General features: G+C 45.3%; 1 protein-coding gene across 14 annotated transcripts in view; it reads left to right on the top strand.

The window, feature by feature from the left end:
- The window catches only part of PPP2R5C (protein phosphatase 2 regulatory subunit B'gamma), a 167,994-nt gene that overhangs the window by 107,412 nt on the left and 33,009 nt on the right, over nt 1–27,573 (top strand). For all 14 annotated transcript variants that reach the window (XM_031667837.1, XM_031667828.1, XM_031667825.1 and 11 more), the window contains 6 exons: nt 14,584–14,694; nt 15,673–15,765; nt 15,848–15,978; nt 22,333–22,392; nt 25,392–25,500; nt 27,002–27,055. In XM_031667837.1, coding sequence (XP_031523697.1) covers nt 14,584–14,694; nt 15,673–15,765; nt 15,848–15,978; nt 22,333–22,392; nt 25,392–25,500; nt 27,002–27,055 — 558 coding nt within the window. The remainder of the gene's footprint in view (nt 1–14,583; nt 14,695–15,672; nt 15,766–15,847; nt 15,979–22,332; nt 22,393–25,391; nt 25,501–27,001; nt 27,056–27,573) is intronic.

Genomic DNA, 27,573 nt, shown 5'->3' with positions numbered 1-27,573 from the left:
TGTGTTGAATTAAAAGGGATAGTATATTGACCAATGGAGTTTCAGTCAACAAATTTATTTCAAGTGAGGTTTTAAATCATGCATTCCCAAGTACTTTTTGAAATCCAAAGAATGATTTTTCCACTTTAAATATCAGTGAGCTGTTTTTGTTTTTTTGTTTGTTTTGTTTTTTTGTTTTGTTTTGTTTTTTGTTCTTTTTTGAGACGGAGTCTTGCTCTGTCGCCCAGGCTGGAGTGCAGTGGCGCGATCTCGGCTCACTGCAAGCTCCGCCTCCTGGGTTCACACCATTCTCCTGCCTCAGTCTCCCGAGTAGCTGGGACTACAGGCACCCGCCACCACACCTGGCTAATATTTTGTATTTTTAGTAGAGATGGGTTTTCACCGTGTTAGCCAGGATGTTCTCGATCTGCTGACCTCGTGATTCGCCCGCCTCAGCCTCCCAAAGTAAGCCGTTTTTTAGAGGTTTGTTTGTTCTTATGATTTTTAGATTTTCCTTTGATATTTTTAAATTATAAAAGAAATACATGCTTATGTGATAACAAATGAAACAAATATGAAAACATTTTAAAAAGTTAGTCTTTTGGCCGGGCACGGTGGCTCAAGCCTGTAATCCCAGCACTTTGGGAGGCCGAGACGGGCGGATCACGAGGTCAGGAGATCGAGACCATCCTGGCTAACACAGTGAAACCCCGTCTCTACTAAAAATACAAAAACTTAGCCGGGCGAGGTGGCGGGCGCCTGTAGTCCCAGCTACTCGGGAGGCTGAGGCAGGAGAATGGCGTAAACCCAGGAGGCGGAGCTTGCAGTGAGCTGAGATCCGGCCACTGCACTCCAGCCTGGGTGACAGAGCGAGACTCCGTCTCAAAAAAAAAAAAAAAAAAAAAAAAGTTAGTCTTTTTCCTACTTCACCCCTCCCCAGTTCTAGCCATCTCTACCTCCAGTCAACCAATTCATGTTTATTGTATTTTCAGAAGGCTACTGAGAAACTTTTGGGATGATGAGTATGTTCATTATCTGATTTATATGATTGTTTCACAGGTATATGCATATGTTAAATATCAAATTGTACACTTTAAATATGTACAGTTAATTGTATATAAATTATATCTCAGTAAAGCTGGGTGTTTTCAGATGTCCAAAGTTGTTAGGTATTTCTTTTGGTCTAGGGGTGCAGTGAAGAAATTACTAAGACACCAAGGGCATTGTGAACCAAGACGTTTTGGGAACTTATGACCTAGTGAATATCTTTCCATAACTTTTTTTTAATTAATTTTTAATTTACATATAGTGAAATTCACTCTTTTTTGTGGCCAGTTCTCAGAACTTTGGTAAATGTGTATAGTCATTTCTTCCCCACCACAGTCAGGATATAGAACAGTTTCTTTTGTTTTTGCTTGTTTGTTTTGAGACGGAGTCTCTGTCGCCCAGGCTGGAGTGCAGTGGCACAATATCGGCTCACTGCAACCTCCGCCTCCCGGGTTCAAGTGATTCTTTTGCCTCAGCCTCCCGAGTAGAACAGTTTCTTTAACCTCCAGAAACATGGCTTTCTGCCCACTTTGTCGTCAGAGCTTTCCCCGTCCTTTATCTCTGCCCCTCACTAGTCTGTTCTCTATCACATCATTTTTTCTTTTCCAGAATGGAAACTCCATGGAAATGGATTCAGTGTGTAGCCTTTGGGTCTAGCTTCTTTTGCTTAGCATGATGCGTTGGACATTCATCCATGTTGTCACACAGTTTGTTCCTTTTCCTTCTCAGTGTTGTCTCATTATATAGAAATAACACCATTTGTTTATCCATGTCCTAGTTGCGGGATATTTGAGGTGTTTCCAGTTTGGGGTAATAAAACTGTTATAAATATTTATATACAGATTTTAGACTTAAGCTTTTATTTAACTTGGGTAAACATAGGGATGCAGTCGCTAGGTGAATGGTAAGTGTGTGTTGAGCTTTCTAAGGAAGTGCCAAACCGTTTTCCAAAGTAGCTGCCCTGTGATTCCCCCAGCAGTGCAGGAGTTCTCGTGCCTGCTGTATCTTTGTCAGTATTTGGTGTCAGCAGTCCTTTTATCTCATTTTGATTTTAATTTGCATTTCCCTAATGACTAATGATGCCAAGCTTTTTTGTTTGTTTGTCTCTTTGTTTTTTGGAGACAGGATCTCGCTCTGTCAGCCAGACTGGAGTGCGGTGGCTCGATCATGGCTCACTTCAGCCTCTACCTCCCAGGCTCAGGTGATCCTCTCACCTCAGCCTCCTGAGTAGCTGGGACTATAGGCGCCCACCACCACACCCACCTCATTTTTGTATTTTTAGTAGAGACAAGGTCTCACTGTGTTGTTCCAAGCTGGTTTCAAATTCCTGAGCTCAAGTGATCCCCTGCGCCTCAGCCTATGAAAGTGCTGGGATTCCAGGTGTGAGCCACCACACCTGGCCCAAGCATTTTTTCCCTGCGCTTTTTGTCATTTGTATATCTTCATTGATGAAGTGTCTGTTCAAATCGTTTGCCTGTTTTTTAGTTGGGCGGCCTTTTTTTTTTTTTTTTTTTTTTTGAGTTTTGAGACTTCTTTATGTATCTGGGTACAGATTTTTTTGTGAGATAAATGATTTGCAAGTATTTTCTCTCAGTCTGTAGCTTGTCTTTTTTTTCTTAAGTGTCTCGTACAGAGCAAAAATGTTTAATTTAGATAAAGTCCAACTTAGGATTTGTCCTTTATCAGTAGTGCTTTTGGTATCATATCTAAGAAGTCTGCCAAATCTAAGCTCACAAAGATCTTTCTCCTATATTTTCTTCATGGCTTCACGTTTTACATTTAGGTCTGTGTGATCTATTTTGTCTGCAGTTCGTTCTTTGGCGTATGGATTTCCAATTGTTCTGTTTGTTGAAAAGACTAATGAACATCCACTGAACTGTTTGTGTGCCTTTGTTAAAAATCAGTTGAGCATGTTGTGAGTCTTCTGGACTCTGTCTTGTTGCATGTTTGTGTGTCTCTGCCAGTCTCACACTGTCTTCAGTGTGGTACTTAATAGTAAATTTTGAGATCAGGTTGTGTGACTCTGCTATAACCTCTTTCTTCTCTTTCAAAATTGTTTTGACTATCCTAGTTCTTTTACCTTTCCATATAAATTTTAAAATCAGCTTGTTATCTACAAAATGTTCTCCAGGGGTTTACCGCACATGCACTGAACATGTAGACTTGGAGACCATTGACCTCTTAGCAGTATGAGCTTTGCAACCCGTGTACACAGCATGTCTCCCCATTTTGGTCTTGTTTTGTAGTTGTCAGCAAACAGATGCTATAAATATCTTCTTAGACTCATAAATTAGTATTTTGGTTTTTAGTTGTCATTGTAAATAGATCTGTTTATTTTCCATTTGTAATTGTGTATTGTCTTTTTTCTTGTAATTCTATCAGGTTTTGCTTCATGTTATAAATATTTAGTGTATATCCACTTGGTAAATTAACTCTTTTACCACAATAGAGATGACTGTATTCCTGGTAATATTATTTGCTCTGAAATCTACTCTGACCTTAATGTAGCCATTCCAGCATTCTTTTGACTAGTGTTGGTATGGTATGTCTTTTTCTTCCCTTTTACTTTTGATCAGTTTGTATCTTTATACATCAAGTGGGCTTATGGTAGATAGCATCTTGTTGAGTCTTGCTTTTTTTTTTTTTTTTTTTTTGAGATGGAGTCTCGCTCTGTCGCCCAGGCTGGAGTGCAGTGGCGCAATCTCGACTCACTGCAAGCTCCGCCTCCCGGGTTCACGCCATTCTCCTGCCTCAGCCTCCCCCGAGTAGCTGGGACTACAGGCACCCGCCACCACACCCAGCTAACTTTGTATTTTTAGTAGAGACGGGATTTCACCATGTTAGCCAGGATGGTCTCGATCTCCTGACCTTGTGATCCGCCCGCCTCAACCTCCCAAAGTGCTGGGATTACAGGCGTGAACCATCGTGCCCGGCTGAGTCTTGCTTTTTTATTCAATCAGACAATCCCTGTCTTTCGGGGTGTTCAAACTATTAATTTTTCACATGATTATGAATGTACTTGGGTTTAAATGTACCACGTTCCTATTTTTTTTTCTATTTGTCCCACCTGTTTATCGTTTCTCTTTCCTCTTTGTCTGCATTTTTTTTGGATCAATTGAGTACTTTTTATGATTCCATTCTATCTCATTTGTTGGCTTTTTAAAGATAACTCCATATTGTTTGATTTTAATTGTTACTCTTTTTTAGAATACACCTTTAACTTATCACACTCTACCTTCAAGCCGAGCAATAAAAATTATTTCCTTTAGAAGAAATTTACAATAGTATACTTCTATTGCTCCTCTTCCAGCCTTTCCGCTATTATCATACATTTTAGTTAGTATGTTATAAACCCCACAATCTTATTGTTTTTGTTGTAAAGAAATTTAAGTGATTTTTAAAAATCTTTTATATTTACCCAGATAGTTACAATTTTCAGTGTTCATCATTCCATTGTGTAGATTCAGATATCCATCTGATATCAACTACCTTCTGCTTGAAGGACTGTCTTAATATTTCTTATAGCACAGGTCTACTGATGATGAATTCTTTTAGCTTTTGTGTATCTGAAAAAGCCTTTCTTTTTCTTTGCCTTTTTTTTTTTTTGAGACAGGGTCTTGCTCTGTTGCCCAGGCCAGAGTGTAGTGGTGCAATCACGGCTCACTGCAGCCTTGACTTCCAGGCTCAATCAGTCCTCCCACCTCACCCCCCCAACCCCAACTCTGCCCCAGTAGCTGGGATGACAGGTACATGCCAATGTCCAGCTAATTTTTTTACTTTTTGTAGAGACAGGGTCTCACTAGGTTGCCTAAGCTGGTCTCAAACTCCTGGGCTCAAGCACTCCTTTCATCTTGGCCCCGCAAAGAACTGAGATGACAGGCATGAGCCTGGTCCTGCCTTCAGTTTTGAAAGATCTGCTTGCTGGTATAGAATTGCATGTCAACCATTTTATCCTTGAAAAACTTTTGCTCGCCTGTTGTCTTGCTTGCATTATTTCTGACAAGAAGTCTCCTGCCATTCTTTTCTTTGTTCCTTTGGACATAATGTACCCTTTCCCCCTCTGGGGGCTTTCAAAATTGTCTCTTCTATTGCTCTTTTTAAGCCATTTGATTATGATGGGCCTTGGCACGGTTTACTTCATTTTTCCTGTGTTTCGAACTTGTTTATTATTTTCATCAATTTGGGAAATTGTTTAACCATCGTGTCTTCAAATATTTTTTTCTGTCCCATGACTCTTCCTCTCCTTTAGGGACCCCAATAACGTGTATTAGTCTTCTTAGAGTTGATGCTGATGCTTTATTTCTCTTAATTCTTTTTTTTTTTTTTTTCTGTGTTACATTTGGATAATTTCCTTTGCTGTCTTCACGTTCTTTAATCTTTTCCACCGCGTCTTTTCTGTTAATTCTTATTACAGTAAATTTTTCATTTCACACATTTTTTTTTAATTAAGTGACCGAGTTTACTTAAGCAGCTAGAGATCTATGGGTATATATTGTTGTTGTCACGTCATCTCTAGTGGTTTGATTTGCGTCTTTTTAAAATATCTTTCATGTCCTCCTAACTTTTTGGACACCGAATGCTGTATTAATATCTTTGTCTGCTAATTCTAACATTTGTGTCAGTTCAGTTTAGTTCCGTTGATTGGTTTTTCTTCTCATTATAAATCCTTTTCCTGCTTCTTAGCATGTCTGGTAATTTTTAATGGGATGTCTGACGTTGTGAATTTTGGTTTGTTGAGTGCTGTATGCTTACATAGCTCTATTGATGTTCATGAGATTTGTTTGGGGATGCAATTAAGTTACTTGGAAACAGTTTGATCCTTTCAGTTCTTGCTTTTAAGATGTTTTAGGCAGGAACAGTTATATTAAAACCAGAACTAATTATTCTCCACCACTGAGACCTTTCTGATTAGGAAGCCAGTGCCCCATGAATCATGAATTTTTCCCATCTGATTGGTGGGAACAGACACTGTTCCCAGCCCTGAGCAAGTACTGGGTTCTCACTAATCCTTTCAGGTGCTGCTTTTCCCAGCCTCTGGTAGTTTCCTCACACACATATGCTGATCTGTACTCTGCTGAATAGTTGAGCGACTTCCACAAATCGCTGTAGTTCTCTCTGTGCAACTGTCTCCTTTGTGGAACTCTGCCTTGCAAATTCTAATCCCATCTGACTGCTAGATCCCACCTGGGTTCTTTCTCCCTGTACTACAACCTAAAAATCTATCAAGGCAGGAGCCTGGGGCAGTGTGGGACGCACCTCACTTATTCACATCTCTCAGGGATCACTGTCCTTATCCTTCATTGTCTGAAATCCAGTATCTTGAAAACCATAATTTTATATTTTTTTGCCCACATATTTGATTGTTTCAGGCAGTAGCATAAACCTCATCCTTGTTACTCCATCTCATCTGGAAGCATAAGTCGGCCTCATTTATAATAGATACTCAATAAACACTTAACTCCATCCACCCAGGGGATCTAGCAATTATTATCACAATGAAAGACTGTTTGCAGAATTTATAATGCCATGATCTCATACATCATTTGGCGGTTAGGGGGCATGGCTGTGCATACATGACTGGGAAGTGAAGGAGTTTATCTCTGAAACTTCCCTTCTCAGTTGATTTATATCACGTTGGATACAGAGTATGTTGTTCTGCTATTCTAAAGCATTATTAAACTTTCTCATACCTTACTGCAAAAAGAAATCAGAATACATGATAAAGCAAATATATTTGAATGTTAATGGTGAAATCTAGATGATAGCTATTCACTATAAAATTCTTTCACCTTTATTGCATTGAAATTTTTCATCATAAAAACATTGGGAATACATCATTCAGAATCTATGCAAAACTAATCTTTGGCCCAGAGTAAATAAGAGCACTTCCAAATCCAGTGTTATCTTTAAATGACACTAGTTGAATTGAATTATAAGTATTATGAATCATTTCTTACATATAAATGTTCTAAACTCAAAAAAAATTTAAACTCAGGCTCATAACTATAAATGATTTATTTTCTTGCTCTCTGAAGATGATACCGTATATTGTTATGAAATTGTAGAAAGTTAAAATATTCATTGTTTGAAAAGTTTAGACTAAATTTCCTTCATTAAGTATTCTACAAAGGTTTGTAAGTTTTTTGTTTTGTTTTGTTTTGTTTGTTTGTTTGTTTAATTTGAGGTAGAGTCTTGCTCTGTCACCCAGGCTGGAGTGCAGTGGCACGATCTCAGCTCACTGCAACCTCCGCCTGCCAAGTTCAAGCAATTTTCTTGCCCCAGCCTCCGGAGTAGCTGGGATTACAGGCCTGCGCCACCCTACTTGGCTAATTTTTGTATTTTTAGTAGAGACGGGGTTTTGTCATGTTGGCCAGGCTGGTCTTGAGCTCCTAACCTCAGGTGACCTGCCCGCCTCAGCCTCCCACAGTGCTGGCTGGGATTACAGGGGTGAGCCACTGCACCTTGCCCGTAAATTTTTATTTCCATATTTTTAACTGCTATTTAGGAACGTATTTGAATAGATTGTAAAAATAGCAAGTTATTCAAAGTAAGAATTTTCAATGTGGTTCTTTTCTTGACTGTCACATCATGGCATCTATTTGGAGGTGAAATCGATTCTTTGAAAGCAGCTCTTGCTGTGGAGGAAGCGAGAGGTGGATTTGTGGGAAGAAACCTCTGCTTTCCCTTAGCCTCGCGGCACTGCCGAGTACACATTGTGCGCCGGGGAGACCTTAAACCAGGGACTTCCCAGCCCCCGAGTCGTACTTGAGATAAATATTCCAAAGAAAATGTACAGCATCGTGGAAGAGCTTAAAATTAGGGGCCCAATTAGGACTGTAATTACTTTGCAGCTGAGATGTAAAGGTTTAATGAGACATTTTTCACAGCTTCCAGGTAATTAATTGGTGTTGCAGTTAATAAGGTGACTGATGTGTGCTTTTCCCAGGATCCATTTACTCTCAGCAAGTGTTTGAGGACCTCCTAGGTGCCAGGCACGGTGGTAGGTGCTGGGATTGCTGTACATTTACGTTCTCTAGATGACAGCTGAGTTCTGGCGCCATGAAAGCAGATTCAAACTCACTTTACAAATGGGGAAAGGGGTAGTTTCTCCCTTTACGAATGCTACTACAATGTTTACTATTCTACCTACATGTTAAGTTCATTGAGTTCATCAAAAATTTAGTTTAAGATTGTGTCTACTTTTTACATTGCTTTGTGAAGTTCCATCTTTGTAATATGATGTCATCCTACATCAAAGGTTCCTCCGTTTATTCGGGCATTCTTCAGTGCCTTTTATTAGAGTTTTCTGCTTCCTCCATCAAGGCCTTATAACTAGGTCAGTAATTCCCAGGCACTTCATAGTTTTTGTGTCTGGGTAGCTGGAGTCTTTGTCTCTGTTTCTTTTTTGTAATTGTTTAATTGTTAGTGGAGAGGTGGTTGCTGTTGGTTTCGTATTTTTGATATTTGCATGTGGTAGTCTAGTTGTGACGGTCTGTCTGTTGCCTCTGTTTTCCAGCTATATCATTTGCAAACAAATGACAATTTTGTGTTTAAAAATACATATATTGTGAAGGGGCTTACACATTCTGCCCTTCCCAGAAATGTATCTCTTAGCAATGTGGCTTGTAGAACCTAACAGTTCTATCACGGGAGCAAGTGCTCTGCAGTAACTGTAGTTTGGTCTTTGATGAATTCGTCTGTTATAAATCCTGCTGAAATGAATAAAACAGAGAATAAATAACACAATAACCCTTGTGGTTTTGAACAGAGAACTGTAAATAATCAAACCTTTCTTTCCTGTTGCCTCTAAAGTTAGACTATCAGTGTTTTGTTTTTTTTGAAATGTATCCCTTCATGTCTTAAAATTTTTATATGTTACACTGCTGCAGTTATGTTATGGCATAAATATTTTATTACTTCACTCATTGGTAATGAATGATAACACATACAGAAAGGCTGCAGGATATTGCTGAATTGTAAGAATTTTCCGTAAAGTTGCTTCTTGGGCCATTCTAGTTTACATCTAATTTAATAAATTTAGCAATTTGGAGAACATCTGCGGGGCTGATGTAAGTACTGAAAGTGGAAGTGTCAGGGAGGCAGCAGAAGCAGGTGCTTCCTGAGATTAACCAGAGCCGGTCCTGGCACAGATGGGGCTGTGTGAATCACATGCAGACATACGTGTGCACTCACGTGCGTGCCTTTATTTTCGTGTGCAGGTCAAACAGTCACAAACGTTTGGGAAGTGCTGTGTAATGCTAACTGTTTGTGCATAATGTTTTCCCATTTAGTACGTGCTGTTGCATGCGTTTTCTGTGATTCTCACTACAGCCCAATGCAAAAAATTTAAAAAAGGATTTACCTTTTTTTTTTTTTTTTGAGATGGAGTCTCACTCTATTGCTCAGGCTGGAGTGCAGTGGTGTAGTCTCGGCTCACTGCAGCTTCCACCTCCAAGGTTCAAGTGATTCCCCTGCCTCAGCCTCCCGAGTAACTGGGACTCCAGGCACCCACCACCACACCCAGCTAAGTTTTTTATTTTTAGTGAAGATGAGGTTTCACCATGTTGGCTCGGCTGCTTTTGAACTCCTGACCTCAAGTGATCCACCCACCTAGGCCTCCCAAAGTGCTGGAATTATAGGCATGAGTCACCACGCCTGGCCTTTACCCTTTCCAACAGAGGAGAAAATTGAGGCTCAGGCAGGCTGTTTGCTCTGAGGTCCTTCTTCTAGGTGGGAAGAGGATGTAGAGGGACTGTTTCCATGAGGCTGTGCTGCCTTTCTTGGGCAGCGTGATTCTGCGTCCGTACCTCTGGGTGTGCACTGGATCCGTAGGTCTCATGTGAGAGATCACAGTGAACCTGTGTGCTGCACAGAAGACCCAGTACTCCCTAGACCTCAGAGCTTCTTCGGTGTTCACTGCATGATGTTGATGTCTTCCCTGTTTCCTCAGACCAGATCCATGCATCCAGGTAGCATGGCAGTGACCCGGGTTTCTGTACCTGAGGCTCCTGCCCCTGATTTGCCCCTGAAGCTTTTGTGCTAAGAAATGTTGCTAGGTTAGAAGCCCGAGAATAATTTGAGGTGATACACTGTTTGCTTTCTGTTCCTTTTTCCCCCCAAAATATTACTTTTTATTTAACCTTTTCTAGAGATGTGTACTAAATTAATGCAATGTAATGTGGTAAGAAAAGTGTGTAGAAGTTAGAAGTGCAAGATTTTTTCCTTACACATGAGAAATGACTTTCGATCAATCAGAATTGGCTGGAATGAACCTTCCTGGACCTAGCTTGGTCATCAGTCAAGGACGTTGTATCAGTCTGCTCAGGCTGCCATAAGAAAATACCACAGACTCAGTGGCTTAAACCACAGAAATGTATCTTCTCTCCATTCTGGAGGCTGGAAAGTCTAAACTCAAGGGTGTAGCAGGGTTTGTTCCCTGCTGAGGGCCTCATTCTGGCTTGCAGACGGCCACTGTGCCCTCCCATGGCCTTTGCTCTGAGCAAGTGCAGAGAAGGCGATTGCGAGTCTTCTACTATCCCTCCTTACAAAGACACTAATCCTGGAGGGCCAGGGCCCCCCTTATGACTTCATTCACCCTTCATTGTTTTCTTTGAGGACCCGTCTCCAAATCCAGCCACACCAGGGTTTAGGTCTTTAACATGAACTTGAGGAAGGGAGGCCACAACCATTGAGTCCATGACAGATGCTGAAGAGAGGACATTGTGTTAAGAGCAAGCCATGTGAGTCGCCTTGCAAGCCCTCAGCTCAGCATCAAGGATTCAGTGAGTGTGCAGGTGTTTGAGACGGGGCCTAACTGCTGGACTGACTGTCACTGTGCGGGAGAGCTTCAACTGGACACCCTAATCACTAGCTTTCCTGCTCGTAGAAACCACCAGTTTACTCAGAAATCTCAGCTGACTGGGTGCCTCAGGGCTGTCCACAGAAACAGCACGAGAGACAGATGGAGATCTCAAGGACTTGCCTTCTGCAGTGGGTGAGTCCAGCGGGCAGGTCTGGACTCCGCGGACAGGCAGCGGGCAGGAGACTTGGCCGTGGCGGACACTGCAGGCCACAGGTGGACTCTCCTCAAAGAAGCTGCAGTTTGGGTCTCACGGACTTCTCAGCTGGCTGGTAGCCCCCACATTCTCAAGGGTGATCACTACTTGAAGTCCGTTGATTCTAGGTGTTAACCACATCTGTAAAATGCCTTTACAGCAACACCCACAGCAGTGTTTGGACAGCTGGGCACTGTGACCTAGCCAGGTTGACACATACGGCCAGCTGGCACAGTAGGGGACATTTTACTTTTTTTCAGTTATCGCCTTTAACCATGATGGGTGCAGTCACACTTTCCTGACCCTAAATACATCTTGGGCAAGTTGGTTAACTTTTTAGTAATCCCTGGTTACAGAAATCCAATCTAGGTTAAAGCTTTCTTCTCAGACCCTCTCCAAATGGCATCTAAACCGCACCCCAGGCAGCCTGGCCAGGGAGGGACGTGCCATGGGAGAGGAGGTGAAGCAGGGTTGGCTCCGAGCCCTTCTTGCCCGCCCTTCCCCAGGGCTTTGAGCAGAGCCCGGAGCAGAGGGGAGGGGCAGCTGCCTGTTCTTCTGCTCACTTGCTACCTGTGGCCTTGGCCAGAATGGTGGTCTCTTCCTCTGTGGCATGTCTGTGACTCTCCGGCAGCAGGCCTCCTCCAGAGGGACAGCTGTTTCCTCTCCCCCGAGGCCTACAGCCTCCTCTCTGGGTGAGCTGACATCTCTCTCCCTTGCAGCTTCCTGGGTGGTGTGGCCCTACAGCTCCTGCTCTGGCCTCTGCATCCCTGATGGGCAGCCCCAGAAACCTCAGAAGCGGCGGCCCTGCTTTCCTTCCAGGCGCCATGGTTCCTCAGGCCCTGATGTCACAGGCTGTTCCCAGAGTCTCCTGCCGGGCATGGTCCTGTTCACAGATTCCTCTGCCACCCAGAGTTCATGCCCAGGCTCTGCCCTCCCCACACTGTGCTCTGCTCCTGTCGGTACCAGGCAGGGCTCACAGCTCTAACCCACCGAATAACAAAGTGCCATCTCCCTTTCCTGAAGGTGACCCTGTCCTGTGGGTGGCTGGACCCTGACCCCAATCTTTGGGCTTTGAGAGAGAGGATAGAAAACCCCAGTTCACGAATGCCACACTCCCTATAGGGGCTAAAGACTCAATTCAGACTTTCCTCTCTCACCCTTCATGGCCCTAGAAGATATGGAGAGCTTCGGCAGCGGCTGCTGCTGACAGGACCAGTTCTGTTACGTCTCCACACACCCTGGGAGGAGACGGCGGCCCGCCCAAAGTGTGTGTGTGGCCTTTCCTTAGTAGTTGAGCTCTTAGCATCTCCTTGTTCACATCTGTGGGCTTTGGGGTCAGGGTGCCAGGAGCGGCAGACTAGTCCCCGTCTGCACCGAGTGCCTGTGGGCCAGCGACTGAGGCAGGACCGTCCACCTGGCAATCACTGTTCTTTGGGAGGCTCCTTGCGGTGACCTGTACACACATCAGCTTCACAGAGGAGGGGACAGTCCCTGGAGGGTAGAAATTGCCAGAAATCATACACCAGTGAGAGTCAGGCTAACTCTTGGTTTTAGATTGCAGACTTTTTTCTTTGTACCTGTGTCTCAGGAACGTTACTCATACTTTTACTAATAAAAGTTTTTTCAATTAGTTGTTTCTGGCTTTTCAGCCCCTTTTTTCATCCCTGCATTTCTACACTATCCGTGATGGTCATTACAGGTGGTCTTTACGTCAGCTCCCCTCTCAGATGACACAGAGAACAAGCTCAGATGCTTGATGCTCAGAGCTTTTATAGCTGATGACTTTCTGAAAAATGATATTAAGGTTTGGAATTCAGTATCAATACCAGTAAAGAAGGGAAGAAGCAGGCAGGTGCGGTAGCTCATGCCTCTAATTCCAGTACTTTGGGAGGCCAAGGCAGGAGGATTGCTTAAGCCCAGGAGTTTGAGACCAGCATGGGCAACATAGTGAGTTCTTGTCTCTGCAAAAAATAAATAAAATTAGCAGAGCATGGTGGTGCATGCTGGTAGTCCCAGCCACTTGGAAGGCTGGGGCAGGAGGATCGTGTGAGCCCAGAAGTTGGAGGCTGCAGTGAGCGATGATGGCCACTGTACTCCAGCCTGGGCAGCAGAGTGACGCCCTGTCTTTAAGAGGAAAAAAGAAAAAGAAGGGAAGAAACAACAGTGGCAACATTGAGTATTAACTTAGTCTTTACAAGACTGGGTATCTAAAGCCAGCCAAGTTTGCCCTGGACTCTCTAGAAACATCTTCTCATTGTTGTTGTAGAGTCAAATTTTAATCTTTTATGTCAAAGGTTTTAATTTTGTGCTTCTAAGAGTGGTGGAACTGGGGCTTTTTGTGATCACCTGTAAGAGCCATTCACCAGAGCCCAGTTATATAACTGGCATATGATCCGTTCAGAGATTCAGTAAGGTAACCAATCATATTTAGGCTTAGTACAAAAGAGGACTGGGCACGGTGACTCACACCTGTAATCCCAGCACTTTGGGAGGCTGAGGGGGGCAGATCACTTGAGGTCAGGAGTTCGAAACCGGCCCAGCCAGCGTGGTGAAACCGTGGTGAAATCCCGTCTCTACTAAAAATACAAAAATTTGCCACACATGGTGGTGCACGCCTGTAATCCTAGCTATTCAGGAGGGTGAGGCACAAGAATTGCTTGAACCCAGGAGGCAGAGGTTGCAGTGAGCCAAGTTCGCACCACTACACTCCAGCCTGGGCCACAGAGGGAGACGTTGCCTCAAAAAATAAATAAATAAATAAATAGACTTAGTACAGAATAAAAGTAAGTTATAAATGTATGACACAGAAACACTTATCTTTTCTGTTTATGTCACTGATCTGTCAGTATGTGTTATACAAGTCCAAACAGACTGAGAGAAATCTAACAGCCCATGCCTGGACGCACAGCTGTGCTGCCCCTAACAATCCTCTGTGCGCCTGAGCAGTCCTTTCTCTGGAAATGATCCTAGCTGCCGACTCAGAGGTCGTCCCACCCTGCCTGTTGCTTTCCTCGTCGTTGCAGTTTGCAGAGGGTGTTGGTGCCATTGTCACACGGGTCCTCCCTGCGTCATGCAGCCCTTGCTGTTTCCAGCATTTTCAGCTGTGAATCTCTGCTGTGTCCTTCTTCATCTCGTCCCTTTCTTACTCTCATTTTGAACGTTCTCCTTGCTCTTGTAGCCACTGGATAGTGTAAGACCTCAGAAGTCATCACTGTGCCATCAGCCTTTGTTGGTGTTGGTTATCATTTAAAGTTTGACAGTCAAGGGTTCAAATGACTTTGGTGGTAAATTTTCATGCTCACCTGTCCAAAGTGACGTTTCCTGCTGTAGTTTTGATCCGGGCTCTCTTTGAGGACCCACACGGCTTCTGTGTTTTGAGGATATGGAGGAGCTAAGTTACCATGGGAAGCGGCTACTGTTAGAATTACCTAAGACTTTTTAAAATGTTCTCTGTCAATATTTTAAATGCCCTGGTTGTAATTATAGAATATGTGGATTTTAGTTTGCAGTTAACATGTTTCGAACATTACCACCTTCCTCCAATCCTACGGGAGCAGAATTTGATCCAGAGGAAGACGAACCAACGTTAGAAGCAGCCTGGCCTCATCTACAGGTATGGGGCTCTGGGGTGACCGGAATCGGAGGGCACCAGTGATGCATGGGAGTAGCCTGGGGTCCACAGAGCAGGCGCACAGGTCTGGGCAGATGGACCTCTCCCCCTCAGTAGCATGGTCCTCGCAAACCCATACGTACAAGAAGAGGATTTCGGCAGAATACAGTTAATGCGTGTGTTTGACCACTTTACACAGCCAGTGAAGATGTGGAATTGTCGGTGTGCTCTCTGTGGAAATGGCCACTTTGTTGATGGCTGTTGAATTCAGGCTCAGAGGTCCTAAGCGACAGTCTCCCAGTTTTTGGTACTCATATTTAATGTGTGCCTGCTGGGCCCCCAGGTCCCGCGCTGGCCACTGCCTTTCCCCAGGGCATTTGCAAGGCAGGAGGGTGGCTGGCAAGGAGGCACCAGGGTCAGCGAGAGCAGAGCAGGAGCCAGGCATGCGAGTGGGAGGGCCATCCACCCGTGACAGGCCTCCCACGCTGTCCTACCCAGTATGTCTGCACAGGGGAAGAATCGTCCCAGCTCCAGGAGGCCACGGTTCAGGGTCCGCCTCTTAGGGCCCTCTTACCTGCCAGCCCCAGAGTTCCTGTGCATTTGGTTGGCTCTGTGCCTTGGCATTTTGGGACACTCCTGGGCGACAGGCTGCAAATCCCCCCCACAGAGTTGGGTCATGGCCTGGTTTGTGGCGTCTGTGCCCTGTAGTCTCTGAACAGTGTACTATAACTGATGACATCAGCCATGGAGATCATTTTGTTTAAATGCTGTTTAAGCGTCTGTGGGTCTCACCAAATAAAATAGTTACATCACCATTTATCATTGAATTAAGCCATGTAATTTAGCATTAATTCTGTAGATATGTGGCTTTAAGAGGCTAATATTTGCAGATCAGTAAAGATTCAATTCCTGGTATATTTTAATCTCCATTCAATAAAATCTCATGTTATTTGACGCGTTGTTGTTGTTTTTTTCTCCTAGCTTGTTTATGAATTTTTCTTAAGATTTTTAGAGTCTCCAGATTTCCAACCTAATATAGCGAAGAAATATATTGATCAGAAGTTTGTATTGCAGGTAAGGTACAAATTAGCTGACACTCTGAAAGCCCTGACGGAGTGGTGACAGCCAGACACTAAGTGTCTTTTTCTTCTCAAAGCTTTTAGAGCTCTTTGACAGTGAAGATCCTCGGGAGAGAGATTTTCTTAAAACCACCCTTCACAGAATCTATGGGAAATTCCTAGGCTTGAGAGCTTACATCAGAAAACAGATAAATAATATATTTTATAGGTAAGTCACCTGTGGATGGCGTTGTCCTCGCGTGTGGTGATGCTCACTTCCCCCTCAGTGCTCCCCCACCCCATCGTCTCTGACAGGACTCAGCACATGGAGGGGTTTCTCAAAGCCTGTCTGTCATGTGCAGGTGGACCCCCTCGTGCACTGTGTGCGGTGGGCCCGCTGGGCTCATCCTCCCTGCCTCCCTCCCCTCTCCCCACAGCTCCCTCCTGAGCCACCAGCCTCCCCAGTGCCTCACCCTGGGTCCCTCCATCGTTCCTGTTTCTACTGAAAGGTCTAGTTTCCCAGAAATGTGGATAAATTGGTTCCATCCAATCCAACTGTGTTAGTGAAGGTTCTCTAGAAGGGCAGGACTCATAGGATAGATGAATATGTGAAGGGGAGTTATTAGGAGAATTGACTGACACGATCACAAGGTGAAGTCCCACAATAGGCCGTCTGCAAGCTGAGTCCCAAAACCTCAAAAGTAGGGAGGCGGACAGTGCAACCTTCAGTCTGTGACCGAAAGCCCAGGAGCCCCTGGCAAACCACTGGTATGGGTCCAAGAGTCCAGAAGCAAGAAGAACTTAGAGTCCAGTGTTCAAGGGCAGGAAGCGTCCAGCACAGGAGAAAGGTGGAGGCCTGAAGACTCAGCCAGTCTAGCCCTTCCACGTTGCTCTGCCTGCTTTATTCTGGCCGCACTGGCAGCTGATTAGATGGTGCCCACCCAGATTAGGGATGGGTCCACTGACTCAAATGTTAATCTCCTTTGGCAGCACCCTCACAGACACACCCAGGGACAATACTTTGTATCCTTCAATCCAGTCAAGTTGACACTCAGTATTAACCCTCACACTAGCTTTTTCCTTCTACCTGTGCATCACCTCGTTCTTCCCGTGGAGTCTCAGTGAGAGGAGGCAGGGCGAGGAGTGATGTCATTCATCTGTAGAAAGCCTGAGATCTGTGCACCTCGGTTAAAGGTTTGGAGACTCCCACTGTGCACCGGGGAGGGAGAGCCCCGCTGGAGCAGCGGATGGAGGAGGACAGCGTCCAGTGGCAGGCCCACCTCCAGGCCCGCCCCTCCCCAGCCAGCCTCTGCTCGGTGCCAGGCTCCTTCCACGCCAGGGCTCTGCAGCCAGTGTTTGAGCCTCCTGGGGTGTCTTTTTTCACCAGCCCTTCCCTCAGCCTCCCAGGTTTCCTGAAACATCCCTTCACTGGGAGGCTCTGCCTGACTTGGCGGTGGGTCTGGTCTCGCGGCTGGTCTGTCACACGCCCCGCCCCACTGCCAGCTTCATGCCCCGCCCCCTGCGGTAGCACCAAGTGAATGTTAATAGAGGAAACAGTTCCTGTCGTTTCTTTCTGTTCCTAGAAAGTTCACTAAATGAGCAGTTTCTTCTACAAGTTGTAGCTTCTCGGGTCAGCTTGCCTCTAAGGCACCTGACTCCAGGATGGCGCGAGGTAGTGACACATCCTGGTGGTGATGGGGACAGTATGACGGTGTCTTCCTGCGAGATAAGAGCATGAGCAGGTCCTACGCAGCCTCGCTGCAGGGCCAGGGTGTGGACAGAGCATGGGCCATGGCCTGGAGAAGGGGCCAGGTGTCAGCCACGGCCAACATAGACCTCACGGTCCTTTCTTAGTCACAGTGACCAAGCACAGGAAAAGAACAGGGGCATCTGAGACAGATGGCAGATGAGACCCCCCCCCCCCGCCGAGACCCACAGCCCCGGCCCTTCCTATCCCTTGCTGGGATCGCATGTCGGGAGCACCCCGCCCTTCCCCTCTGCGGTCATTAGGGTCACGTTCCCTCCCGGCCTCCACACCTGATAGGGCATTTTGGCATGAGAGCCTTTGACTCTGTGTGTGACTTTCCTTTGAACTCCTTCCAAGTTCCCCACATCTCATTTATAAAATGGAGCCCGGTGCCGGGCATAGCCCAGACCTGACACATTAACTGTAACAGAGAATGGCGTCACTTTCCTAAACATTATGTTTCTGGTTTATGTTTCTTGGTATCATGATTCCTTTTCAACAAGATCATTACTTGCCTTGTGTGCTTGTCTATGAAAACATAATATACATGATTTAATTAACATACAACAGGTATAATTTAAATTTCAGTCGTCTTGACCTAAAATTAAAGCTCTACCTATTTCTGTTTTCTTAATCTTAGTAGGTTTTGTTCAGATAGCAGAATCACAAATCTATTGAACACCTGCATTTAAGAAGTAGAAAATGTTTCATACCTTAACCTTATGAAATACTTATATAGATGAGTATTCAAAAGTTATTACACATGATTTAGTTCAGTTCTCACTAAAGGTTTGGTGCTAGAGTATGGCATTTGTGTCTTTGTGCATGCGTTTAATCTTTTCTGTAATTGTCCTGATATATGCAATCAAAAGCAAGCATACTATCTAGATTCCATAATTGATTTGGGTCCTCATTGTCGGTACCACTACCTCCTCATTTCATGTGAGAAAAAAATAAGAAAGATCTTGAGAGATGCATTCAGCTCATCTAACTTTTTTTTTTGCCTTTTCTTTTCTCTTTTTTTAAGGCAGGGTCTCACTCTGTCACCCAGGCTGAAGTACAGTGATGCTATACTCCATAGCTCACTGCAGCCTTAAACTCCTGAGTTTAAGGGATCCTTCTACCTCAGCTTCCCAAATAGCTGGGACTATAGATGTGTGCCACCACATCTGGCTAATTTTTTAAGTTTTTGTAGGGATGGGGATCTCACTGTGTTGCCCAGGCTGGTTTCAAACTCCTGGCCTCAAGTGATCCTCCTGCCTCAGCCTCCCAAAGCACTGGGATTGCAGGTGTGAGCCACCACACCCAGCCAGCTCATCTAAGTTCAATATCGTACAGCTGTGTCTTTTAAGAAAAAAACATTTTGAACATATTTGGTTCAACTTAACTGAAAATGTAAATATCAGGTTGCTGTTTATTTCTGTAGTTTCTCATTATCGTCAGCTTAAGTGTGAGTTAAACGGTGCTGTCCATAACCCATGGTACCTGCTGTGGCACACAGTGGGACCTGGAGGCTGGGCGGGCAGGGCAGTGTGCCGTTCCTTCTCTTGCTGCATAACCAGCCATGGGTCATGCGCCGTCCTCACCCTGGCCCTGCAGCGAGGCTGTGCAGCACCTGCTCATGCTCTTATCTCACAGAGAGATGCCATCAAACTGTCCCCATCATCGCCAGGATGTGCCACTATCTCACACCATCCTGGAGTCAGGACCCGCCCCCAGCTCAGTGGCTTCCGTCAGCATGGTCCGTCACTCCTCGTGCTGCTGTCCTCTGTGCAGGGCTCATCCAGACGGTTCTGCTCCGTGGCGTGTGCTGGGGCCGGAGGGTTCCCAGGGGCTGCTGAGCAGGTCCGCACGCTGCCTCTGTGATGCCTTGAGCTCCTCCAGGTTGTGGCAGTTTCTACAGCCATGGCCACATCCAAGAGGGGAGAAGCAGGGCCCCCAGTCCTCCTAAGAGTTTGGCTTGGAACTGGTGCAGAGTGACTTCTGTCCTTTGTATTGGTCAAAGCAGGGCACGAGGACAGCCCAGCTTCAGAGAAATAAGTAGAATAATAAGTAAATAAGAAAGAAGTAGAATAAGAGGTGTTCAGGAGTCACTTCTACTCTTTGTTCTGGCCTCGCCTCTTCCCGTGAGTCCAGAACACACCATACAGGCAGGAAAGGCGTTTAGAATCCCTTCTGGAGACTCCCATAGCCAGCAGGTTCCCAGCTCAGTGTCTGGGGGGTCTGATTCCCGTTCTGCTAAAAGAGTGAGAAACGCTCTCGCGGCTCCCAGGAATCTCTGTTTCCCTCCCATGGTGTCCCTGTTTGTCTTCTGCTGGGAAAGGAAGAAGGAAAAGAACTGTCTTTATTTTCTCTTTCTTCTGCCTACTTCAAAGCAGGTTTAAAAAATTAGAAATTGGCCGGGCGTGGTGGCTCAAGCCTGTAATCCCAGCACTTTGGGAGGCCGAGACGGGCGGATCACGAGGTCAGGAGATCGAGACCATCCTGACTAACACGGTGAAACCCCGTCTCTACTAAAAAATACAAAAAACTAGCCGGGCGAGGTGGCGGGCGCCTGTAGTCCCAGCTACTCGGGAGGCTGAGGCAGGAGAATGGCGTGAACCCGGGAAGCGGAGCTTGCAGTGAGCTGAGATCCGGCCACTGCACTCCAGCCTGGGCGACAGAGCGAGACTCCGTCTGGAAAAAAAAAAAAATTAGAAATTAAGAATTTATCAGTAAGAATGTAGTAACACTGATTTAGGAAAACAAAATGGCTTGTAACAGCAAGGCACCCTCATGTAAATGTTAGAGCTGATGGAGCTAGACCAGAAGGGGTTCAGGGCTCTTTGCCTCGGAGGGGCCCAGAGCACAGCTCCCCAAGGCCCCTGCGAGAGGAATAGTAAACTGAAGCCACACGGCTGCAAGGGAGCCTGCAGGGTGAGTTTGGTAAATTAAAGCACCTCTCAGTGTAGACACACACACTGACCTCTGCTTGGGCGCAGCTTCCAAACGTCAGGGTAGTCGCAGGCCCAGGGACACCAGGGGAGAGCATTTTCTGTTTCTTGTCATGGCACCACTGTCGTTCCTGTCACCCACGGCACCAAGCTTTGCCCTCGTGACGTTTCTCCCTCACTCTCAGGCTTTGGCCACATGCGTTGTTGTGCTGCTGCGTCTCGCTGCTAAAGGTTCTGCTTTCTGGCGCCTGCAAGAGCAGATCTCAGGTTGTTTTGTTTTGTTTTGTTTTGTTTTGTTTTGTTTTGTTTTGTTTTGAAACAGGGTCTCTGTTGCCCAGGCTGGAGTGCAGTGGCACCACCTCAGCTCACTGCAACCTCCATCTTCCGGGTTCAAGTGATCCTCCCACCTCAGCCTCCCGAATATGTGGGATTACAGGCATGTGCCACTATGCCCGGCTAATTTTTATATATTTAGTAGAGATGGAGTTTTGCCATGTTGGCCAGGCTGGTCTCGAACTCCTGATCTCAGGTGTTCCGCCTGCCTCGGCCTCCCAAAGTGCTGGGATTCCAGGCGTGAGCCACTGCCCGGCCAGATTTCGGTTTTCTAAGCTGGCCTTCCACCCTCTCCACGCATCTTGCCCACCCAACTCCACATCACCGACCTTTGTTCCAGCCAGAGTTCTTCTCCCTGTCCACACTGCCATTTAAAAAAAAAATCTGTTAAAATCCTCCTTCAGGACCCAATTCAAGCACCACCTCTCAGTGCATTCTGATCGTTTGGGAACATAGAAATGTTAAGACCCATTCTTCAAAAATATTTCACGCCTGTGGACGTTAAGGTCACTCTATTTCATTTGTTTAAAACAAAATAAATGAAATTTCGGAGTTGAATTTTTTAATCTTCTCAAACTTATTTTTGACTTAGAGCTGTCTCTAATCAAATGGTTTTCATCTGATGGGCAGGGATCTTTCAGACCCTCTCACTTCATGCAGGACACCCCTCGTGGACTGCTCTAGACCAACCCCAGGTGCACAAGGCTTGGGGCGGGAGAGATTTCTTTGTTTCTTAAGGACCCCTTTTTGGGGAGGACATTTTCCTGTTTCCTCACATGTCCCTGTTCCCTCTCCTTGTCCCCAGTTTATTCAGCAGACGTGTTTTCATCATCAAACAGATGCCAGGCTTGCTCCTAGTCCCGGGAACATAGTCACGAGAAGTCCTTGGCCCTGTCTTCATGGTGGCCCCATCTGAAGGGAGACGGGCTGGCACAGAGGGTGGGGTGCATGTCCCGGGGGTCCCCTAGAAGCAGGTACAGTGGACAGAGACATCTCAGAGGAAGGGAGCTGGGTCTGTCGCAGATGGGTGCTTCAGAAAGATCACACCTGAGGCAGCACGGAGGATGTCTGTGGGTGTCAGTGGGAAACTGGGCAGGTAGAATAAGAGGTGTTCAGGAATCACTCCTGCCCTTTGCAGGAACTGTGCTAAATATTGCAGGCTTTAAAATTAAGACATAGGCTTATGTTGAAATATGGCAGAAACGTAAGATAGGTTAATGAATGAGTAAAAGGTGGATGAACAGATGTGTATGTGATCAAGCAGATGGAGCGCATTGCTCGTGGTCGAATCTGGGTGTTGAAATGGGTGTTCACTGTAGAATTCTTTCAGTTTTCCTAGATGCTTGAAATTTTTCAAAATAAAATATTGAGAAAAAAATTTGTGCAAGACCTGCCCTTGAGGCATTTACAGCTGCAGGCCTTGAGGAGTTTCTTTGGTTCCTGACAGGCTGTGTGTTTGCACAGATAGATGCGTTTCTTGTTGCCTGGCTCCGTGGCTCCCCCTAGAGCATTGTTTTCTTATTCACGTTAGTTCGGTGTCCAATTCTAATTGGAAAATTGTTTTTTCTAGGTTTATTTATGAAACAGAGCATCATAATGGCATAGCAGAGTTACTGGAAATATTGGGAAGGTAAGCCTCTGTGTTATGGGTAGCAAACGGCTGTAGATGGAATTTATACCAGAGTGATCCATTTCATTGAGTTCGGCTGCCCCCTTTAAAGCAAGGCAGTTTAAACCATTCTCTAAAAGAACTCAAATAAAATTTCACTTAGAGCAGGAGTTGGTGAGCTCTTAGATTAGAACATGCCAAATGACAAATCTCTCCCATTTTTATGGGTTCTGTACGTAGATTCTGCTTCGTATACCTCAATATCATTACTATGGAAACAATTCCGGTTATTTCCTCAAGAGCAATGTTAAAAATAGTTACCTAAGAAGGTTTATATTAGAAGCTTGGAAGAAGAATAGATTGTGCATTTGGGGTATCATGTAAATGCTAATATTTTCAATTACTTTGGGTTTTTATATGTATATTTATAAAATAATTAACATTTCAAAACTTTCATCATCTTTATCCAAGTAAAGTTTTTACTCGCCTTTTTTTTTTTTTCTTTTTCTTTTTGAGACTCTTGCTCTGGCACCCAGGCTCGAGTGCAGTGGTGCCATCTCAGCTCACTGCAGTCTCCGCTTCCCTGGTTCAAACGATTCTGCTGCCTCAGCCTCCCAAGTAGCTGGGACTACAGGTGCCCGCCACCATGCCTGGCTAATTTTTGTATTTTTAGTGGAGATGGGGTTTTTCCTTGTTGCCCAGGCTGGTCTCGAACTCCTGGCCTCAGGTGATCTGCCCGCGTCACCTCCCAAAGTGCTGGGATTACAGGCATGAGCCACCAGGCCCGGCCACTTTTATTTAATTGATAACCCGTAGATTTTATATTAGACCTTCTAACCCACTGTTTGCCAGAGTTCCTCAGGGTCCCATGGCTAGTAAGTGTGGAAGTGCTTTTTCCTGCACCTTTTTAGGGAAGTAGTGTAGATGGGCAGTTCAGGGTTCTCGGGAGTCTGCGGTGGAGAAGCCTGGCGCTCTGGGTGGACCTGGTGACTCCCTGCAGCTCCTGAGCACAAGACTCTCTTCTCACAGTGGATCAGGTCCCGCCCAGTAGTTCTGAGAAAAGCTATTCTTGCCATTTGAGATGTAATTTGAAAAAATGTCCTCGTTGACAGTTCTACTTTTAGTTTAGACAAACTTGGGTGGGGTTTCTCCTCAGTGCAGTGCAGTGAGTGGTGAAGAGGATGCTTCTTGCAAGATGTGTGACTGTGGGCAGGTACTTCTATAAGATGGGAGAATCGTCGCATTTGCCTCCTAGGTTGTTGCAGGGACCGGAGCGCTGTATGATGTGTGTTCCACAGCCCGCCACGCTGCGTGCATAGGGCCCCTGTGTGTGTAGGGCCCCCGTGCAGCTCCCACCGAGAAACTGATTAGTTGTATCCTTCTTCCAGAAGAGGTTGAGCCTGCGGGTGACCCTGTGAGTGAGCACACCCTCCTTGATGGGCCGCTCCAGGCTCGCCCTTCCCGCATTGCCCGCTATGCCGAGCTGAGTGAATAATGGAAGACCAAGTTAGAGACAGCTCTGTCTACTTCTGCAGCTCAGTGACAGTCACTTCCGTTTGCCTAATTACAAAACCAAGACAATAAACTAGTTGTTTGAGACAAAAACTTTGCTTTGGAGGCTCTAGGTAGGACCACCTTTTCATGCACAAGAGAACAGCTTTCTAACTGATTTTTGTTTTTGTTTTTGGTTTTGTTGTTTTGTTTTTCTTTTTGTGTGTGAGACAGAGTCTAGCTCTGTCACCCAGGCTGGAGCGCAGTGGCTGGATCTCAGCTCCCCGCAAACTCTGCCTCCCAGGTTCAAGCAATTCTCTGCCTCAGCCTCCCAAGTAGCTGGGATTACAGGAGCCCGCCACCACACCTGGCTAATTTTTTGTGTTTTTAGTAGAGACGGGCTTTCACCATCTTGGCCAGGCTGGTCTTGAATTCCTGACCTCAGGTGATCCGCCCACCTCAGATTCCCAAAATGCTGGGATTACAGGTGTGAGCCACCGTGCCTGGCCCTGATTTTTAACCAGCCCTCATCCAGTGTCCACGGGTCCCTGTTACCAGTAATAGAATAACGTACCTGAATTACTCCAGGCAGCAAGAATTCCTACAGATGGATAAGGCTGAGGGAAGGTGCTGGGTGGGGGGTTCCGCGTGAACTGTCCCGTCTTCCTGGCCTGTTTAGGGAGGAAGATTTTGCCACCAGGAGCTCCTGCTGTTCTGGGTAACACCTATGAACCCAGAGTTTTTAAATCGTGTAGTTACAAGGATAAAAATAAATATGCTTCCTCATAGGCATTTAATATTTTTAAACTTTTTGCTGGTATCCTCTTTTTTCTGTTACACACACATATGTATATATATATAGGAAGAATCCTCGGATTTCCCTTGTAGACTGTTGCGGGGACCGGAGCGCTATATAAAGTGTTCCACAGACCCCTGTATAGGAGCTCACCATACTACCCAGGCTAGGGAACAGTGGCGCTTCACAGGTGTGATTATGGCACACTACAGCCTTGAACTCTGGGCTCAGATGATCCTCCCACCTCAGCCTCCCAAATTAGCTGGGGCACAGGTGCATGGCAACATGCTTGGCTACATATATTTTGCCTGCTGAGTTTTGATGGTGAAAACAACAAAAATTGAAAGAAAAACAGCAAGATGTTTGTTTAAAACCTGGAATTTGGGCCAGGTGCAGTGGCTCAAGCCTGTAATCTCAGCACTTTGGGAGGCCAAGACGGGCGGATCACGAGGTCTGGAGATCGAGACCATCCTGGCTAACACAGTGTAACCCCGTCTCTACTAAAAAAACACAAAAAACTAGCCGGGCGAGGTGACGGGCGCCTGTAGTCCCAGCTACTCGGGAGGCTGAGGCAGGAGAATGGCGTAAACCCGGGAGGCGGAGCTTGCAGTGAGCCGAGATCCGGCCACTGCACTCCAGCCTGGGCGACAGAGCGAGACTCCGTCTCAAAAAAAAAAAAAAAAAAATACTGGAATTTGTAAATGTTCAAACCAAATAAATGTTCTTTTTACAGTATAATTAATGGATTTGCCTTACCACTCAAAGAGGAGCACAAGATTTTCTTATTGAAGGTGTTACTACCTTTGCACAAAGTGAAATCTCTGAGTGTCTACCATCCCCAGGTAAGGGGCAGTGGGGAACTCTAGGAACACAGCTGTTGGCATTTGATCAGGATTGAATACAAGATAGTGAATCCAGCCTTAACTGAGAGTGCTTTCTTCTTTATACGACACTACTGACTTTGGTAACACACTTCTGGTGATAATTGAAAGAGTAAGGGGATAAAGAGAGATTCCTTTTAAGAAATTCAGAAAAATCTCTGTAATACAGAATTTTTCAGTTAGTTTTAAGCATAGAGAAAGGAGTAACTCTCGGAAAGGAGTCTAGGAAGACTTCTGAGTGGAGTTTTTTGTAGTGTAATCTAAAATTCAGCACCTTTAAGAGAAAAGCCTATATAGGTCCATGGCCAATGAATGGCCTATGAAAACGTTTTTTAAAAAAATAAAGCTGCCTATAATCCCAGCACTTTGGGAGGCTGAGGCGGGCAGATCACCTAAAGTTGGGAGTTCAAGACCAGCCTGACCAACATGGAGAAAACCCGTCTCTACTTCAAATACAAAACAAGCCGGGCGTCGTGGCGCGTGCCTATAATCCCAGCTACTCGGGAGGCTGAGGCAGGAGAATCGCTTGAACCCGGGCAGCGGAGGTTGCAGTGAGCTGAGATCGCGCCATTGTACTCCAGCCTCGGCAACAAGAGTGAAACTCCGTCTCAAAAATAAGTAAATTAATAAACAAAACTGTGAATTTTTAAAATTGTAGCAGTCTAAGTACAGCTGTACTGAAAAATTGGTCAGTACGTGGTTAGTGGGCTGCATTTACCTAGATTTGATTTTCTTTCACTCTGGCTGCCGTCAGCGTCTTTGTTCACGTTCGGCGGTCACAGGGCCAGGCGCTGAGCAGGCACGCCCCAGCACAGGCGCAGGGCGCACAAGCCTCCTTTCTGCCAGGCCCTACGTTCAGAGCTTGTGGTAGGAGCTAAATGACAAAAGGTATATTCTTTAATTGATTCTTCCTCGGAAATATTTATTTTCTCTGACTGCTCTTAACTGGTAATATCTTTGCATCCAGCCAGATTATCATATTAATTGTTGTACAAAAGAAATAGTTCAGAGATTTAAGATGGAACCAGATTTTAATTTGTTCTTCGCACTGTTAGGTGACTTGTTGATTGTAATCTCCACAAGGACCATAAGAAAATCCCATCATACTGGATTGATTTAGTGGTAGTTAGACTAAGAAGACTGTTTCCTGATTTATTTTTCTTATTTTTATTTTTCAGCTTTCTGATCTATCACCAATTCATGGGCATTAGTGGTAATGCCCTTTAACATGAATGTTGAGCATTGCTCCTGGGGTCCCTCCCTGAAAGTCCCACTCAGAGCCTCCTGTGGGGCCTGCCGGGGGGTGGCACACCCTGGGGGCAGCATCATGATCACACGAGGGCTTTGTCTATACTGTGGGTCCTTGTCTTGCTGTGGGAAGTTGTTTAACCACAATTCTAGAAGAAGCACAGCAGCATTTCTATGTTGAAATGGTAATACTCTTTCTCCTTTTACTTTGTAGCTGGCATACTGTGTAGTGCAGTTTTTAGAAAAGGACAGCACCCTCACGGAACCAGTAAGTACTGTTGCTAGCGCATCTTGTAAGATGTGTGTGTTTCACTAAATGTAAATATTACGACATCTGCTTCACCAAATTGCCGTTGAGACTTTTTCATCTTAAATTGCAGTACTAATAAACAGGCTCATTTCGTTCATAGGTTATAGGTTTTCAAAGTATAGTCATTTTAATTGCAGGTTCCTTTATTACAGTGATTATTTTATGTGATGAGATTGCTGCCTTATCCCTCATCGCACTTTACTCTTTCAAACGTAAAACACTTGAGCAGTCGTGGCCACTGAATTTTAGTGTGCAGTTCAGTAGTTTCACATCTGCTTGGTTTGACAACATATTGAACTGATTTTGATGAGAGGAATTATAATTAGGGTTTGAAATTCTTGTACTGAAGAGGCTTTACCGTCTTGAAAATACTTCCCAAGTTACACTGTAACTGTTTTATGATCATTGAATCACAAGTGAACGTTAGATTACTGCTGTTCTGTGTGTGGATTTGAATTTTTTTTCAGCCTCCATCA

The sequence above is a fragment of the Papio anubis genome, chromosome 7 (genome assembly GCF_008728515.1).
Source record: "Papio anubis isolate 15944 chromosome 7, Panubis1.0, whole genome shotgun sequence".
In the NCBI taxonomy this organism is placed as follows: Eukaryota; Metazoa; Chordata; class Mammalia; order Primates; family Cercopithecidae; genus Papio; species Papio anubis.
This window is presented reverse-complemented; position numbering and strand designations above follow the sequence as displayed.